General features: G+C 39.5%; 1 protein-coding gene across 3 annotated transcripts; it reads right to left on the bottom strand.

Moving 5' to 3' along the window:
* Window positions 1–940: 940 nt before the first annotated feature.
* On the bottom strand, window positions 941–11,850 carry mrs2 (magnesium transporter MRS2). Of its 3 annotated transcripts, XM_031904424.1 has the most exons (12): window positions 11,372–11,455; window positions 9,601–9,674; window positions 9,254–9,400; window positions 8,982–9,018; window positions 7,989–8,101; window positions 6,767–6,940; window positions 6,054–6,184; window positions 4,886–5,002; window positions 3,820–3,972; window positions 2,383–2,500; window positions 1,778–1,891; window positions 941–1,200 (listed from the first exon to the last, which is right to left on the bottom strand). In XM_031904424.1, exons 4-12 carry the CDS (start codon window positions 9,016–9,018, stop codon window positions 1,090–1,092), a joined length of 1,068 nt encoding a protein of 355 aa, XP_031760284.1. In that variant the 5' UTR covers window positions 9,254–9,400; window positions 9,601–9,674; window positions 11,372–11,455; the 3' UTR covers window positions 941–1,089. The 3 variants fall into 3 exon arrangements, with proteins under 3 accessions (XP_031760284.1, XP_002937971.3, XP_031760283.1); XM_002937925.5 differs by lacking the exons at window positions 9,254–9,400; window positions 11,372–11,455 and adding an exon at window positions 11,540–11,850; XM_031904423.1 differs by lacking the exon at window positions 9,254–9,400 and having other exon boundaries at window positions 11,372–11,453.
* Between the last annotated feature and the right edge of the window lie 6,559 nt (window positions 11,851–18,409).

The raw sequence follows: 18,409 nt of genomic DNA, 5'->3' as shown, positions 1-18,409 counted from the left end.
ACATGGAAACAAGCCACACATGGCTCCATCCATAAAGTCAAGGTTTACACTTACCCGTTCATTGGTTTTGCTTTGGTAATTATCCACTGGATTATGGACAAATATACTGGGGTCTTTGCAAACATTCCTTACAAAAATAAAAAGTGAAAAAGACTTCCCCTGTTACCTTACAAATTTTATGTATGAATGGGAACACATGAAGAAAACATATTCCTCATAAACATATATTAAGGCACTTTAGGACAGAATGAGGTGTCCAGCCTGAACCAACTACCTCCAGCTGGACATCCCTAATATAAAAAAGTGTTCATAATTGTAATGTGCAACATACATATGTAAGTACATAAGCCATACATGCCTCCAGCTGTAAAACAGCATTTGAATCCATGTGAACAGAACAGAGCAGGTCTTACTCCTTATTATCTTTCATTACTTATACAAAGATCTGACACCCTATTCATCTTTCCATTGTTTATGAAAACAAACTAATTTGATCAAAGCATGATGGAGTGTTTTCTTGCACCTATAGAAAGTTTTACATCATCTTTCGGTGTTTTACATTTAAGTCAAAAGTAAGTCTAAAACCAGCACATACTCTATACCCAAAATATATCAGCAAATCTATGACAAGTTAGTATTTTTTAGAAAAGTTCTAAACACCAGCACACCCTTACCTCCTCCAGACAATTTTCCACTTGGTACACGGCCGAGAGAGTCGGCACTCTCAATACAGTCTGACAAAAAATTGAATCAGCCGGCACAACAAGTAAAGTGCAAGCGGGGCAAAGCCCCTGCGTGTTTATTCAGAAAGCAACGTTTCGGGGGTACGCCTCCAAAAACGTTGCTTTCTGAATAAACACGCAGGGGCTTTGCCCCGCTTGCACTTTACTTGTTGTGCCGGCTGATTCAATTTTTTGTAAGTTAGTATTTTTTCACATACTGTCTCTTTATATCTGCTAAACATGATAAAAACATCCAAAATTGCACAGTACAGATATGATAAAAATCAACTGACAGACTCCTCTTGATCCTTTCAGCTATTCTTCACTTTCAGGTAACAGTCATGTCCTTCTATTGCAGCTTAGAAGCTTATTTATTCATCATGAAGCTCCTGTTTGATGCAAACGATTCTACCTTGTGGCCATTCTTGGTTTCTACTCTTCCACTTAATGGGTATGTTCTCTTAAGCAATGAAGGCACCTAGGTAATGCAAGAAAGGTCAGATGCACCAGATTAGTAAAAGGAAAATGAAGTGTGCTTGAACTAAGCTTCAGAAAGGAATTGTAACCAGCAAAGATACTGAATAGATACACTGTATTGAACTTTTCAGACAGTATATCCATTGGAAAGCACGAGGCAAAAAATGGAATGGAGATGGCACAAAGCAACATGACTTCACATTATCAGTTCCTTAAAGCCATGGACATTTATAAATATATTATGGTGCATTTAAATGGGTAGTTCAGCTTTTTAAGCTCAATTGTTTTCAAACTGTAAAAAATAGTATTGTTTCCAAACAGTCAAATGTTATTTCCACAAACAGGGGGAGGCTAAATTATCTAAATTCAAGATTGGGATAAAAATGCTACTTTATTTAAGAAAAAGACTCAACTAAATTTTTTATAAATCTGACCAATAATGTTGGACAATTGCTTGTACACAAAAGAATATTCAGTTAGAATGTGCATGTTAAAATAGGTAAATGGTATCCAAACTAAGGATGCCAAAACCATAGTGGTTGTGCCCTGGAAGGCATTTCTAAAGCAGTTACACCTACTGGGGGTGGCATAGATGGCTCCAAATGCCTTCCAAGAAATGACAGCAGTCTTCTCCATATCAATCCACTGCCCAAAAACATAATTCCTGTAACCAGCCAAAACACTTGAGGATCCTACAAGAGAAAAAAACAAATTCTATATAGTACTCATATTACAATTATTAAAGGAAAACTGAAGCCATAAAAACAGGTTTTATATGCCTAAATATACCTGGGGGTCAAAGTTGGAGGTACATGAGCTTAGTCACAAATGTATTAATCCTAGTTATATTCCACTAAAAAATGCAGTTAGTTTGCCCATTTAGCATTTATTATAGGGGTAAAAGGACTTTGACTGTACTAGACTTTTCATTTTGTGTGTCAGTGTGTGAGCAATGTGGATGCAGCTACTATCAGTACTGTTATAATACTGTATATACAGAGTCAATATGCAGCCAGAGCATGAGACCTTTTCTAAAATTAACAGCTGATTGCAATGGGAAACATACTAAATACGTAAAAGAAACCTTAACAATCATGACACCATTTAACCTGGAAACCATAAAAAGCCCATACTGCTGTGTTTTTTGGTACAATATATTGTTAATGTGTATTTCTGAGCTCACCTCTTCAAATGAAGACTCCAGGTTCATACCAAAGGCAACCCCAATAAGTCCAAAAAGGGACAATGAGAATGTTCCCATGGTTAGCTGTAAGTTCAGCCTCATCATGACATTTCGGTGGCTAAACAAAGAGAAACAATTAATACTGACATTCCCTAAGAAGGATTTTTTAAAATTAATATCAGTGAGCTTTACTACAAAGATTTAGAGGCACTTCGTAGAGACACACGTATAAAAAGTGAATTAACGCATAATTCACAAACATATTTGAAGCATTAAAAGCATAAAATGTGGCGATAATTACTGTGAAACTTAACGCCTCCCAGGAGTAGGCGTTACTAAACATAATTGCAGCTGGTGATTGTCTGTGGTGACAAGATGGAGTTTGCAGTCGGATTTTTTCAAGTATGTGTTCACCCTATAGTGATGCACCCTCCAATTTTCAGGGAATGGTAATTTTTAGAACGGTAGTTTTCAGAAAGTAATGGTTACGTGTGTAATAGCGTGCGCTAATAACAAGTGCTAGGAAATAATGCATAAATATATTGCATTGTTTAACATAACGCTTAAAATCATCGCCAGATAAATAACAACAATAACATCGCTTCTTAATTCAGACAAGTGTCCTTTTAGTGAATCGATCGTTAATTCTCAAAATATGAGAAGTGATAACATTTTTAACACATGCTATAAATATCACTCGTTTTTTCGGCCTTTAGTGAATCGGCCCCATAGGCACCACAGTTTCATTCTTTGTACATCACAGATTTGCAGCATCAATATTAAAAGTGATAATAAAAAAAAAACCAAAAAAAAATAATAAAGCATGAGTACCATGGCCTTATTTATGTTCCACCTCAGCTCATATGAATGCTAATGTTAAACACACCCCTAAGGAAGTATCAAGACAAGCCATTTCACCCAAGGTAGGTAGAAACGACTGAATAAATGACTAGTTAAAAAAAAAAAACAACTTATCTTATCAGGAAATAAATTGTAATAGGAAGTAAAATATTTTTACAGATATATCCATTTGCACAAGACAAAGACACACGTTTAGCAGAATACAGTTAGTCTGTAGTAGCACACTGCAAAGTCTAAAAATGCCAAAAACAGACAAATGCTAGCTCAACAAAGACATCAATATATCATAATGGGCATATGAAATACTCAAGTAGAGGTTAAATCAAGTGTATTAAATCATTAAGGTTTATAATAAATACCATTTAGATATAAAAGGAGGTAGGAGATTTATTTAACAAATTAATACATATGGTGATTTCAATCAGAATGGTTATATCTAACCATCATTACCCTGCTTTCACACTTCGAAATGTTCCAATAGAGGGACTACTTGAATACACAGTGTTACTCTTCTACTTTCAGCAATCTCTTTCTCTCTCTAACATGGTAGTCACTTTAAAAATAAACCAAACACACCTGTCTAGGTTGATGAAAATGATACTTTCTGAATCATCAATAAGCATTCTTAGCTCTCTAGCTGCATTGGCAAGATCCTCTGCTTGTCTATAATAATTCTCCAGCAGCAGTTCCATCTCCTCAGCATGGTCTATCCTGGAAGTGTTCTCTTCTCTGTGCAGGACACAAGTAAAATACAGTGATAAGTTAGGTTGTGGCTATAAGTTAACAAGAAAGCAGAATTATTTCCCTCCCCTGAACTTATTCAGTTTTAACATAATACAGGTATGAGGCCTTTAATTCCAGACCTGGGGTCTTCTGGATAAGGGATCTTTCCATAATCTGGATCACCATACTTTGTCTATTAAAAAATAATTTAAGCACTAAATAAACCCAAAAGGATTGTTTTGCCTCCAATAAACATGAAGTTAGGATCAAGGACAGGGAACTATTTTATTATTACAAATAATAAGGAAATAATTTGTAAAAACTAGAATTGAGTCTATTGGAGATGGCCTTCCCGTAATTTATAACTTTCTGGATAATGGGTTTCTACATAATGGGCCCTATATCAATACATTGTTTTGTTGGCTATAGATGCCCACAGCAAAAATGCTAGTTACAGTTAAGTCTAATAGCTGTAAAAGTATTTCAAAATCTAGTGACATAACTACAAGGGAGAGCAGACCCTGCTTTAATCACTGTATCAACATTCTGTGGCATATTACTAACAAAACTCTCTAGTCATCTGCTGTCTACTGTTATTTCAACGTCTGGTCTACTGAACCTAGATAGAAATCTAAAATATCATGCTACAAAATTCTCATTTTTCTAATCATGCTCTTTCCATATTATTTACCGGCTATTACTTTTTTCTATTTCAGTCACAATGCTGATTTCTCCAACTTAATTTAGGTTCCTAGAGAAACGGTTATGCTAATGTTACACAGGGCTGATTCTAGGCCTGCGTTTATCTATAGGCTGAGAATGAGCCCTGTGTGGCGTTAGCCTTAAGGAACATTATTATGAATAATACAAAAAACTGTCCTTGGAAAATAAACACATAAAATATATAATTCATACTTACACAACTGGAGGATCTGTATGTTTGCTAAGACATAACTCCTCTATTAATTCATCCTCATCCAGGATTTCTAGGATTGCTTCTTTAAAAACTTTAATATCAGTTTCTAATTCTGATAAACTGCAGTAAAAGAAAAGAACAGCATGTTTGAGGTTTAGAAACCCAATCTTAATAATATTATCTCTGATGAAAAGAACTATAGTAATTCAGTGGTGGTAAAAGAAATGAAAAATCATTTCAGTTATAGGCGCAATTTCAGCTACCAATTGTGCCAAAATCCTGTAAGTGTCCCACAACCAAAACTACGGGTAAAGCATGATGCTACTGAATATCTGCATACATCTCTGCACAATGCTGCCAGTTCCATCTTATGGGGATTGTTGCTAAAACAATATGCTTAAGTTAATTACTTATTAACTTTCCAATAAACTTTGACTGAAAAAACTATATGGTGCAAGAGAAGGCTTGGCAACAAACATCTAATCTCAATTGAGTATGATATTTCTCAAATTTAGGTTGGATGATAAAAATGTGAATTTTTTGATTAAAACAGAGTCTATGGGAGATGGCCCTGTAATTCAAAGCTTTATGGATAATGGATCCCATACCTGTATAAGTTACTAGCTTGCAACTCTTAATAATGCAGGGGTCAATACATGTGAGGGACAACTGCTCTTACTTCAGCAACGAAAACATAAAAAAAGAAAGCTATAGTAATTGCTACAATTTGTCTACTTACAGCATATAATACCATGTAACCTTAGTGACAAAAGTTGTATTTATTTTCTATGTTCAAGGCAACCTGCTGGGTCTGACCTATGCAAGGTATAAATCACCTATCACTATTAGAATAAGAGTACACATTGAAATCTGGCCATGCATTTCCACATCAGAATCGTGCATAGGATTGAGCACTCTGTACATTTGCATGGGAGCATACCTTATTTGATAAAGGCTGTATTAATATAGTAGTATATCACAGTGTGATTAAATTAAAACTCAGAACACGCTAAATATTAAATAGTAATTCATGCTATATCAATCCTTTTGCATCATACATTATGCAAGTACACTGTGCATTAGTGTAGAGTAAGGTATGATACTAATGCTTAAAGGTCTCATATATGAACTTGGCCACAGCCTCATAATCCCAATCACAAACCAGACTTGCCTTTTTCCACTTTGCAGCAATATGTGCAATTTGCTTCTATCAATTGACAGAAGTTTGGGGTCCACCAAAGCTTCCAAGGTTTCCAGGATATGGGGCTGCAAAAACTGAAGTCTCCCTTGAAGAGTGCTGATCTAAATGACAACATTACTCTTCATAAATTTTGAATATTTGTAAATATAGTCCACCACAGCATGAGCAGATTGCAATAAATTACCCTTTTTAGTGGAATAAGCACTTTGTACACTGTGTACTAATTAATATTTAACTAATTAACAAAATAAAATAGAATCTTATTGTTCTCATATCTCTGCTAAGCTAGTAAATTAGCTTCTAAGAGTTAATTTCTGTTTAATGGTATTATTTTATTCAAAGCCAAGTTAGGGAAAACAGAAATTTGACTTTAGCTAGGTATGCAATTTACAATTGGGAAAAAATACTTATTGTTGATGACAGCATCAAGTATAGGATACCAAAAGTCAGCAAGTGTTCTTTATAAAAAAAAAAAAAAATTGAATAAAGCTTAAAACACTAAAGTATGTACAATATAGGGATGGAATACAAGAGATTTTAGCTGCCATTATACAAAATATCAGAGGTCCCTTGCCAATACCATCAGTGCAAAGCAACCTGTGGTGAGCCACATTATCCTCATAATTGCTACTACTAAAGGCTTATGAAAATGAAAAATGAAACAGTACACTACACATGCTTACCCTGTGCTGTAAAACTGCTTCCAAAGCTCTGAATTCAAAAGGCAGAGAATATGTGACCAGCTGTCCTTCTCCTGCTAACTGAGGTGCCAGTTCTCTGAACAGCCACTGCTCCAGGTTCAAGTTTCGATAATCCAGTATCAAAAGATAGTCTTGTGTTATAACAGCTTTTAAAAACTAAAACATAAAATGCACAGATATTTTCAATAAATATTACAAATACTAGAGAAACAGAACTTATAAATGCTGTAGACAGAAAAAAGCTATTAAAAAATGCACTTCTCAAAAACAAATTATGATGTTTTAGAGTGCTGAGGATCTCATTTTAATTCCTGTATAATTTATGTGGTCACACCGTCATTGCATTGCTCCGTAATAATTTTAAAATGTTTAGTGCTGACAAGCAACATGGTCAGCAATAAGCCTTTAGCTATAAGTCTGTATGTTTATGGGAGTTATCATTTAAACAATGGGCAGGGAGTGAAGATGTCATTGTAGGCTGGTTGTATTATCACCCCTTGGGTTAATTAAATTATAGTGGAAATGCTATAGTAGAATTCCAATTTTACGTTTCATTGATAAAGGAACATTGTTCAGTTCCTTTTTGGTAAATTAAAATATGTATATTGTGAAGGTTGAATTAGGTGTTCTCAAGGAGTCCAAAGAAATGTAAAAAAAGATTGCCGATTAACCCCTTCAGTAATAAAAGGAAAAAGGTAACCGAATAAAGCACTCTTAAAAGGAGAAGGAAAGGCTAAGTCACTTGGAGATGCCAAAATGTTAGGCACCCCAAAGTGACTTTAATCACTTACCTTGTACCCCAGGCTGGTGCCCCTGTTAGGAGAAAATTGCACCAGCCTGGGGTACCTGTAGCAAGTGTGTCCTCCTTCCGTGTTCGTTCTGCCGGCAAAATCCCGGGGCCGGTGAATGTGCAGTAGAGTGAAAAGACAACTTTTTTTGTTAAAGTTCGGCTTTTCACTCTACTGCGCATGTGCAAGCATGAACACGGAAGAGGAAATGATCGCTACAGCTACCCCGGGCTGGTGCGGTTTTCTCCGAACAGAGGCACCAGGCCGGGGTACAAGGTAAGCACTTAAAATCACTTGGGGGTGCCTAAAATTTTGGCACCCCCAAGTGACTTAGCCTTTCCTTGTCCTTTAAAGCATTAAACTTAATGTTAGCCAGAACAAAATAGACTTGATAGTAGTAATTTGAGCCAAAATACCTCCATCCTTAAAATAATCCTCCTATTTCTCGAGTTTATGCTAACCAGATGCTGAAATCTCAAGTCTCGTGCTTGAAGACCTAATTCCTGATACAATTCAGTTTTTTTTCGTTCTGAAAATAGAAAAAACAATTTTTCCCATGAACATTAGAATTATCTACAAATAACATGTACTGTAATGCCACAGCAGCAGCAACAATGCAGCACATAAAGGGAAAGTAGTGCAAGGAAATGTGCCCACAAGCAATAAAATATAGGGTTAACTGATTTTATCTATTTCATTTTTTTTTTTTAAATACTTGACATGATGAGAGAATTCTGTGTTGTGAGGGAAAGTCTGTTGTGTGTCTGGTTTCAGGCAAATGATAGGTTCCACTCCATAGTGCAGGGGTAATAAATACAAAAAAAATATTTTTGGATAAGAAATGCAGTAACTCTTCCTTAAAGGTTTAAACAAGGATTCTGAAGTACGTGATCTACTTTCTATTTTGTAAGAGACCTAATATTCAGTTTTTTCTGTTTAGATGCTAAACATTTATCTTGTCAAATCATGTGTCTTGGTCCCTTAGCACCCCAACCACAGGAAGTTGCTGGGGCATTAACTGACTTATGTGAACTTTTGCATTTATAGACCTTAGTTATTACAAAATATATTGTATATGCAAAAGTAGCACTATATAAATAAAAATATACCTACATATTTATTGGCCCCATAGCACCCCAACTACAGAAAGTGGCTGGGGCATTTACTGTCTATGTGAACTTTTGCATTTATAGACCTTAGTTATTATATAATATGCTGTGCAAGTAGCGCTATATAAATTAAAATATACTTATTTGATGGGAGCATATGCTATCATGTTACTTCCTACATTATTATTGTATGACAAAGGTGCCTAAGTACATAATTCATATGAACTACATACAATTAATGTGGGAGTTGGAAGATAATTTGTAGATCTTAAAAACAATATACATTAATGATGTACTTACCATATGACATTATATTTCCTGCTTTGTCAAACTGCATCTGCAATATAGAAACAAAAATACGAGTATATTCAAAACACTTCTGTAAATGTGTTAAAACATGCAGGGACTTAGGCTGGAATGTAATAAATAACTTTAACCAAAGATAAGCACTGGTGCAAGCAACTTAGGAATAGTAATCAGCAACCCTTAAATGTGCTTAAAGGAAAAGTAGAGGTAAAATCGCTAGGGAGTGCCAAAATGTTAGGCACCCTCCAGTGATTGTAATCACTTACCTGATATACTGGGCCAGTGCTCCTGTTAGTAGCCCGGGATACCTGCGAGTAAGTGTTCCTTGATCTTCTTCGAGCCACTTGTGCATGTGCAGTAGAGTAAAATTCTGAACTTAAAAAGCCGGCTTTTTCACTCTACAGTGCATGCGTCTGTAGAGCAAAGAAAGATGACAGAAGGAAGAATATCACTTGCTTGCAGGTACCCTGAAGCGGTGCAGTTTCTTGTCGACAGGGGCACCGGCCCAGGGTGCCAGGTAAGGGATTACAATCACTGGGGGGTGCATAACATTAGGAAACCCCACTAATTCATTCTCCATGAATCGTAGTAAGACCTAAAATAATCTACTTACCACAGCAAATACAGGGGCTACACTGGCTAAGGTAGCTTGGGAGGCATCAGTGGAGGTAAGTCGACATAACGTATCTAAAAAATCAAATAATACCAGATTACTTAATGATACATTGCTTAGTTTAATAAAATTGTATCTTATTAAGCAGGTTCTATTTCTCATAACTAAACAGTTAAAAGAAAATATTCTTAACCCAACCAGTTGGCCAATGGAACCATCTCTATCTCTATGTGCCAGAGCTTTTAGGGCAATGGCACATGGACCTATTCATAGAATTTTGTTGCCTGAATGATTTCCAGCTTGGCAGGCAGGCGACAACACTTAGAATCTCCCTCCATTCATTTCTAATTTTACATAAGAAAACTGAATTTTTAAGAGATAATCACATCACCCACTGTTGACTTGCAGGGTCAGGCAACTGCCATAGGAATGAATGGTTATTCATATACTTTTTAAGGCATAGAAGGTTGATTTTTGCTATCTCAGTATCTAATTTGTTTTTCTGGTGAAAAACATTCATGAGTGCAAATAGCTGAGTTATGCTGGAATCAGCCTGTTAGTCCTCCCAGAGATCTGTGAATGGCTCACATTTTCCCCACTAACAATTTAAACACAGAAATGTTGTGCAAGGAACCTGTGTAGTGGCTGCAGTGTGAACATTTCAGTCCGTATAAGATTCTCGTCTTCATTCATAAAGGATGCTGCTGCTTTAGCTCTGAAGAGCAGTTTTTAAATCTTGAGTCCCCATATGGTTCCCAGGAAGCTTTCACACTTAAGCTGGCCATATACAAGCTGATAAATGCTGCTCACGTGGCCCCTACAGTCCAAGTTGGTGGCTTTATGGCCCAATTACGGTGACTGCCGAACTGGCCAATATCTGCCTAGAAATCAGCCAGGTATCAGCCAGGATTGGATGAATGCCAAATGATCGAAGCAGCCTGTTTTGGGCCACTGTGTGGGTGACCTCACCAAATGAGCAGATCTATTTGTGTAGGACCAGCTTTAGGTATTTGTTGATGGTAAATTTGGGAACCCATGATTAGCAAAAATGATTGTAAAGGGTAACAAAATACTCCCCCTACCAGTTTGTTATACAGGTATTTTATACAGTATAATATCTGTATCAGAAATGGAAGCAAGTTACATGCCAATATCTATGGCACATGCAGCTTTTTGCTGCTGGAGGTCAGAACACAGTGTGCCATAGTGGAGATGGCTGAGAAGCAAGTTACATGCCAATAGCTATGGCACATGCAGCTTTTTGCTGCTGGAGGTCAGAACACAGTGTGCCATAGTGGAGATGGCTGAGAAGCAAGTTACATGCCAATAGCTATGGCACAGGGAGCTTTTTGCTGCTGGAGGTCAGAACACAGTGTGCCATAGCAGAGATGGCTGAGAAGCAAGTTACATGCCAATAGCTATGGCACAGGGAGCTTTTTGCTGCTGGAGGTCAGAACACAGTGTGCCATAGTGGAGATGGCTGAGAAGCAAGTTACATGCCAATAGCTATGGCACAGGGAGCTTATTGCTGCTGGAGGTCAGAACACAGTGTGCCATAGCAGAGATGGCTGAGAAGCAAGTTTCTATAGCACGAGCATAGTTTAACTCAAAATGGGGCACTAAGTAACATAGCGCTTATTTTCACAAGTGCCGTAAATCACAGCAACCAGTTAGTCTTTCCTTATAATTCCATTAGCAGTACCAGCAGCCATAGGAAGCCGGCTCACATGTGTCAGTTAGTGTGGGAGTGCCTTGGGCTCTGTGACAGTACCTGTCACTCCTGGGAGAGCGCTAAGGAACAGGATAGTGCAGAGGGCAAGCTTTACAAGGCACTAGTTACTAGTGTATTCGCGCAGGAGAATGTATGTTCTTCCTTGTGTTTCAAATGCGTGGGGCATTCATGCAGTCGCCTATTAGCGTTGCTCCCCACCTAACTCACCTTTATAGGGACGAGACCTTGTCCTCCCCAGCCAGGATTTGGGGATGCACTTGCCTTTATTCTCCGTGTAAGTGAAAGAAACCCTACAGAAGCGCCTGACAGCTCCTGCCGACCCAAGCACTGACCACAGCGATCTATACCCGGTTCCCAACCTGCGCAAAACGCAGGAAACCTCCATGGAAGAGCAACTTCCCAAAGAACGCGAAGTGATAAAACCAACTTGGCCAAATCCTTCCCGTGACCCGTAGCTCAGTCCAACAGCGACTGGGCACGCATTCACGTGTTGCACAACCCGGAACCGCTAGCGTGGGGCTTTTTTTAACAACAAACTTTATTGGAAACTGTTATGGCTCATCCTTTCATAGAGTATAAGCGAGTTAGTGGTTTGCGAATAATTAAATACATATGTATAACAGTCCTCACATTAGCCCAGCTAATGTATCACAGAATCCTTATAGCACTTATAGGAGTACACACATACAGAGCCCACACATACAGAGTACACACAGGGTACACACATACAGAGTACACACATACAGAGCCCACACATACAGAGTACACACAGGGTACACACATACAGAGTACACACATACAGAGTACACACAGGGTACACACATACAGAGCCCACACATACAGAGTACACACAGGGTACACACATACAGAGCCCACATTGTCCTAGCAGTAGAGATACAGAGATCAAGGTATCCCAGCAGTGCAGATATGTCTTTACTCATTGTGATAAGTGTAACCCTTTCTTGGCGCACTTACTTCTGTTGGGCTGTATACTTGCTTTAACAGGAGATTTTGTTCTCTTTGAATTGTAAAAGATAATGGGAACTGGGATTTTAGCGCAGTGCCTCCACCTAGTGGACACTGAGGAGAACACGTCAAGGGAATTTCCACTAGGAAATAATTACAGTACACACAGTTTGCAGCAAATATAAACTTTATATAACTGTTGAAATAGAATGCAGGGATCCCAAGATTTGGTCCCCTTAGGTTGGGTTCCCCTTTAGACAGGCACCAGAGGGTTATGGGATATGGACACCTACAGGTGGTCCTAGCCGTTTATGTGTGAAAAGGGAGTTTCCCTGTTATTCAGCAGCAACCACTAGGTGGCAGTGTGCTGCAATATGAAAAGGGATGACACAATTTGTGCAAGGTTTTAGTCCTGGGACCCTCCCCCTCTGTAAGGGGCTAGCTACAGGCTCCAGTTATAGAGTTCAGATAGATTATGTTATAGTCACTCTAGGAGTGAAAGGATAGACAGAGTATCTAAAAAGGGCAGTAGCCCCACCAGGAGTTAAATGAGGTTAAGACCTCCCGGCATTACTGGCCAGAGTTCAGGTACAAGTAAGTGGCCAGCTAAGGTGGTAGCTAGGGACGACAGAATGGAGATTGCCTAAGCGAGATGGTATTCTTGGCGTGAGTACCAAGGAGAGCCCTGTGTCACTTGGTGGGAGTACCGGATAGAGCCCTAAGAGAGGGTCTCTTGGTGTGAGTACCAGGGGGAGCTCTCAAAGGGGGTCTCTTGGCGGGAGTACCGGGGAATAATCCTAAGTGAGAGGGTCTCCTAGACGAAGTAAGGAGAAAGTACCTGAACCTGCATGTCATAATACTGGATACAGTGTGGATACAATAAAGAAGTTTATTTGGTTATTCAGCACTTCCAGTTTCCTGGTCAATTCCTCAAAGAGTGGATCCTCAACTGCCTGGTAAGCAACCACTCCAAGGGGGGCAAGGTCCCGGGAGTTGCAGGAAGTCCCTACGTTTGGAGGTCTACACATAGTAACCCAGAGAAGTTTCCCAGGGAGGGGTGTTACAGTTTAACCTGTCCCTACCCTGGGTGGAGGCACATCAGTTAACAATATACCTGCTCCCCCATAGTAAGCGGGGGCACAGGGCTCCTGTAGCGCCACACACATACCATTGCGTGTTAGAAGTCAAACCATAGCCAAAAGTGGGCTACAAGAATGTAAAACAACTTTATGGTTAACTGATTATCCTGCTCTGAGGAACCTGTGCAGTCTATCCACTCCTGGCACAGTCTCTTTAGGTGCCCAGCCCCAACTTGGATCTGGATAGACCACAACCCTTTATTCAGTTCAGTCCCTTCCCCAAGAGCTCTTAAGTCCCCCCAGGTAGCGCTACCTGCCCTAGAGTACCTTCCCCTTTGGAAAGGTGGCTGCTCCCACGTAGTAGGCAAGCGAAACAATAACTGTCCTCACCAGGGGACACACAGAGATTTCACAGAGGACTTTGTAATCACCAGCAGCCCAGCAGACTCTTCTCTTTGCAGTCTGAACTCACAGCAAGTGGTACTGGCTACTTACTCTGTATCTCTCTTCCAAAAGCTGGCAAAACAACAGGGGCTCCTTTTATCAACTGCTGGGCCCGCCACTGATTTTTGGCTCCAAACCTAGGCACACCTCCTCCCAGAAGTGCACTGGGGCATCCAGCCAATCGGGTTCCTCCCCAGTCTGTAGCTAGGTGGGATGATTTCACAGACTGAGAAACAGGGGAAAAAGTTCTCTTATCCCCTACATAAGTTTACTCTCTAAAGCCTACCTGACAGTCCCCCCATGAATGCATGTTTGTTGTACCCAATTATTTGTCCACCACCCCAATTTGTCTGCGCAACACAAATCATAGATGTCTATGGGGCCCATTCATTAAAGCACAAATTTTCGGTGGTTAAAAGCACGATTGGAAAAAATTTGGAGTAACCACAATAATTTCTGATGTTTGAAAATGTTCCGAAAATTCTTTTCCTGGTTGTACGAAAATATCGTGGTTGCAAGCTGAAAGTCACAAAATTTTTGGACTTGAATGAATTCCGTAAAGGTTGTAATCTTATAACACAACTTTTTTGTGGAAGTTAACTAAAACCATGAAAAAGTTGTGCAATTTTAATGATATTATCGTGGTCATTACTTTGTGCTTTAATGAATTTTATAAATACTAATATGCATTAATTATAACACGTTATACTAATAAAATGATTTGTGGTTGTATATCATAGTAGCTGTGGTTAAGTAACACCTAGGGGCACATTTACTAATCCACGAACGTCCGAAAAGCGTCCGAATGCGTTTTTTTCGTAATGATCGGTATTATACGATTTTTTCGTAAATTGTCGCGACATTTTCGTAGCCATTACGACTTGCTCGTAAATTGTCGCAACTTTTTCGTAGCCATTACGACTTGCTTGTAAATTGTCGCAACTTTTTTGTAGCCATTACTACTTGCTCGTAAATTGTAGCAACTTTTTCGTAGCCATTACTACTTGCTCGTAAATTGTAGCGACTTTTTCGTAGCCGTCGTGCCGAGTACGAAAGTTTCGGATTCATTCAAGCTTCAGTATCGTGACTTTCCTTGGGCCAGGTTGGAGCTGCAGAGTGCCATTGAGTCCTATGGGAGGCTTCCAAAATCATGCAAAGTCACAAAGGTTTGCCCGCCATTTACGAGCGCTCAATACGAAAAAGTCGCGACAATATACGAGCAAGTCGTAATGGCTATGAAAAAGTCACGACAATTTACGAGCAAGTTGTAATGGCTACGAAAAAGTCGCGACAATTTACAAGCAAGTCGTAATGGCTACGAAAAGGTCGCGACAATTTATGAAAAATCGCAAAATGTTCATTTCCAATACGTTTTTTTCCCATTCGGGATTCGGATTCGTGGATTAGTAAATCAGCCCCCTAGGGTATTTAACCACAGCTACTATGATATACAACCACAAATCATTTTATTTAGAATTAACACATATTAGTATTTTTAAAGGGCCATCATATTCCAGTACATTAATGGGTATATACACTAAACATACAGATTTGCATACAAAAATAACCTATGAGCAATACAAGAGGTAAAGAGGGCCCTGTCCAACTGATTTTAATAAAAAGCAGGGATGTAACTATACATAGACAGAGATCCTACAACTCCTGTGGGGCTCAGGAACTATAGGGTGCCCAGTGGGCTGAATGAAGACCTGAAGGATCTTCTGAGAAAGGTGAATGTGAGCAGTGTGATGGAGTAACATACAGTATATATAGGTCTTCAGGCAAAACACAGGTTTATTTAGGGCCCATTCTTCCCAACATCAACATACAGTTCAGGATTATGATTTGTCCCTTCTTCAGGGCTCTCACCTTCCAGGGTAGCTCACACTCAGACTTCACATTAAGCCTTGCTGACTCCTCTCAGCTTTCATCTGCCTGGTCACCGCTCCCTCTTCTCCTTGCAGTGGCAGGGGGCACCCCCAGCTCCTCTGGGAGTTCCTAACACAGGCAGCCCTCCTGCCCTGTGTCCTGCTCTAAAAGACCTTACTCAGTGACTCCTGGCACTTCTCTAGGTGACTCCTCACTTGGTTACCACTCCCTCTGCTCCTTGCAGTGGCAGGTGGCACCCCCAGCCCCTCAGGGAGTTCCTAACACAGGCAGGCAGCCTTCCTGCCCTGTGCCCCGCTCTGAGTGACCTTCTGAGTCAAAATCAATCTCCAACTCCAACCCCTGTGTAATCACACAGCCCTTTTATTTGCTGCTCACCTGCAGCCTAATAATCAGGCCTAATAATCAGGCATCTCCCTATCAAAATACTAAGTGGAGTATGGAATGTAAGGTCTTTCCTGCTCTCCCTCCATTCACTCCAGGGACCTATTCATATGGCTTTTCCTAAGCCTGTAACATAAACACAGCATTACCTGCTGTAAAACCTGCTACTTGTATCCCACCTTTAACACTAGTGGAATAATGATCTTTTCCATTGCATCTCTCACTAGTACACTGTGTAGATTTGGATCACCATACCTTAAGTCTACTAACAAACCATTTAGACATTTCATTAAAACAATAAGGTTCCATTATATTAGTTGAGAGAAAAAAAAAAAAATTAAAAAAATTTATTATTTGGAGGATTCCTCCCAAAGCTCCCTGTTACATTAAAAAATAAATACAAAAGTATTAAAAAGAATGCAGTGCCTTACTGAGTTGGGTCTCTCCTCATGTTTCCAGTCCCTCCCTTCATATCCAAGTGAGCAGGTATAACAGCGCAATCCCTTCACCCTAGCCCATGTCACTGCTGTGCCAAATTTAATATTTCACATTCTCTGTCACCCATTACCCTTTTTGTACAATCTTGCTTCCCAGCCCCACATGATCACTTTGCACCAGATAGTTTCAATGCTGTCCAGTCTTCTTTGTGCCACCTACTTATCCACTTATTTCACTGTACCTGCGGAAATCTGTTTCCAAAAAGTTCAACATCTTACATTTCTTTTTTCCCTGTCCACAATCTCCTCTACCTGTTTGCTCCTGCCATTCTCCTCTATATATCCTTGCTGCTTCTGTGCCATTCTGCCTCCCATCTGTACCCTCAGAGCTCCAGTGTGCCATACTGCTTCCCATCTGTACCCTCAGATCTCTTGTGTGCCATTGTTTCCCATCTGTACCCTTAGTGCTCTAGTGTGCCATTCTGCCTCCCATTTGTACCCCCAGATCTCTTGTGTGCAATTGTTTCCCATATGTACCCTTAGTGCTCTAGTGTGCCATACTGCCTCCCATCTGTACCCTCAGATCTCTTGTGTGCCATTGTTTCCCATCTGTACCCTTAGTGCTCTAGTGTGCCATACTGCCTCCCATCTGTACCCTCAGAGCTCCAGTGTGCCATTCTGCCTCCCATCTGTACCCTCAGAGTTCCAGTGTGCCATTCTGCCTCCCATCTGTACACCCAGAGCTCCAGTGTGCCATTCCGCCTCCCATCTGTACCCTCGGGGCTTTGGTGTGCCATTATTTGCCATCTCTAACCTTAGTGTTCCAGTGTGCCATTCTCTCTCCCCTCCGGTCTTCAGTCTGCCACCCTAGATTTTCAAAAACTGGCAGAAAACATGCAGTGCCAGATTTCACACTGATTTGGATATTATATATAATTTTTATATAGTGTATATGCTAATTTACATTGTATTTTTGCTACTGTCTGCGTATTGTGTTGCTCACAAACAAGTTTTGCAGCTGAATGTGGCTCACGGGGTAAAAAAGCTTCCCTGTTTTAAGAGAACACAGCTTTAGCAAAAACTGGTTCAATTTTTCTTTTTGTCACCAGGGGTGTATTTTTTCTACAGTGTCTCGCCATATGTAAATTATTCATATTTTGGCAATATTATTACCATTACTGAAAATAATTTAAAAATTCTCCTGTCAGGCATGTTTAGCTATTGCCAACATTTGTTGGTCCAAGAATAAAATTTTAAATGGTAGAGTGAATTATTTGCTATGTATTTTTTTAGTTGTATTATAAGTGAGTAGGCAGTCATCTCAGTGCATTGTGCCTGATCAGGCACAATGCACTGAGAGCCAGCACTACATGTTAGAACTGCTTTCAGATAACCTATTGTTTCTCTTACTCCCAAATAACTGGAGGAGTCATGAGCCGGACTTGGATTTTTTACTATTGAGTGCTATTCTGATATCTACCACAGGTGTCAGGTAGCTTCTATCTTCCTAACTTCCCATTGTTCTGCTGATTGGCTGCTGGGGGGGGGGGGGGGTGATATTACAGCTCAGCAGTAAAGTGTGACTGAAGTTTATCAGAGCGCAGGTCACATGGCTGTGGCACCCAGATAAATGAAGACTATGGCTAGCCGATGTAAAATTTCCAAATTAAATACAAAAAAAAATATCTTTTTTTGCTTTTAAAAAACAGATTTCAATGCAGTATTCTGTGGGGACGCTCCATTAAGTGATGCGTTTTGAAAAATACATGTTTTCTCATGACAGTATTCCTTTAACCATCCCAGAGCAGGTGAAATATTTTGGAAAGAAAACAAATTTTGAAAACTGCGAAGGCCAAAATTAGAAAAATGTTGTGTTTTAT

Source organism: Xenopus tropicalis, chromosome 6, assembly GCF_000004195.4.
Source record: "Xenopus tropicalis strain Nigerian chromosome 6, UCB_Xtro_10.0, whole genome shotgun sequence".
NCBI classification, from domain to species: Eukaryota; Metazoa; Chordata; class Amphibia; order Anura; family Pipidae; genus Xenopus; species Xenopus tropicalis.
The sequence above is the reverse complement of the archived record's forward strand: the minus strand, read 5'-3'. Positions and strand labels throughout refer to the sequence as shown.

Excerpts from the sequence above, each read along its gene's own strand:
- mrs2 (XM_002937925.5), bottom strand. The coding sequence starts at position 11,717 with ATGGAGGTTTCCTGCGTTTTGCGCAGGTTGGGAACCGGGTATAGATCG. Across the intron at positions 3,973-4,885 it reads CATACAGATCCTCCAGTTGT|AGAAGAGAACACTTCCAGGA; the intron begins GTAAGTATGAAT and ends TGTCCTGCACAG. Across the intron at positions 1,201-1,777 it reads AGCCATCTATGCCACCCCCA|GTGCCTTCATTGCTTAAGAG; the intron begins GTAGGTGTAACT and ends TGCATTACCTAG.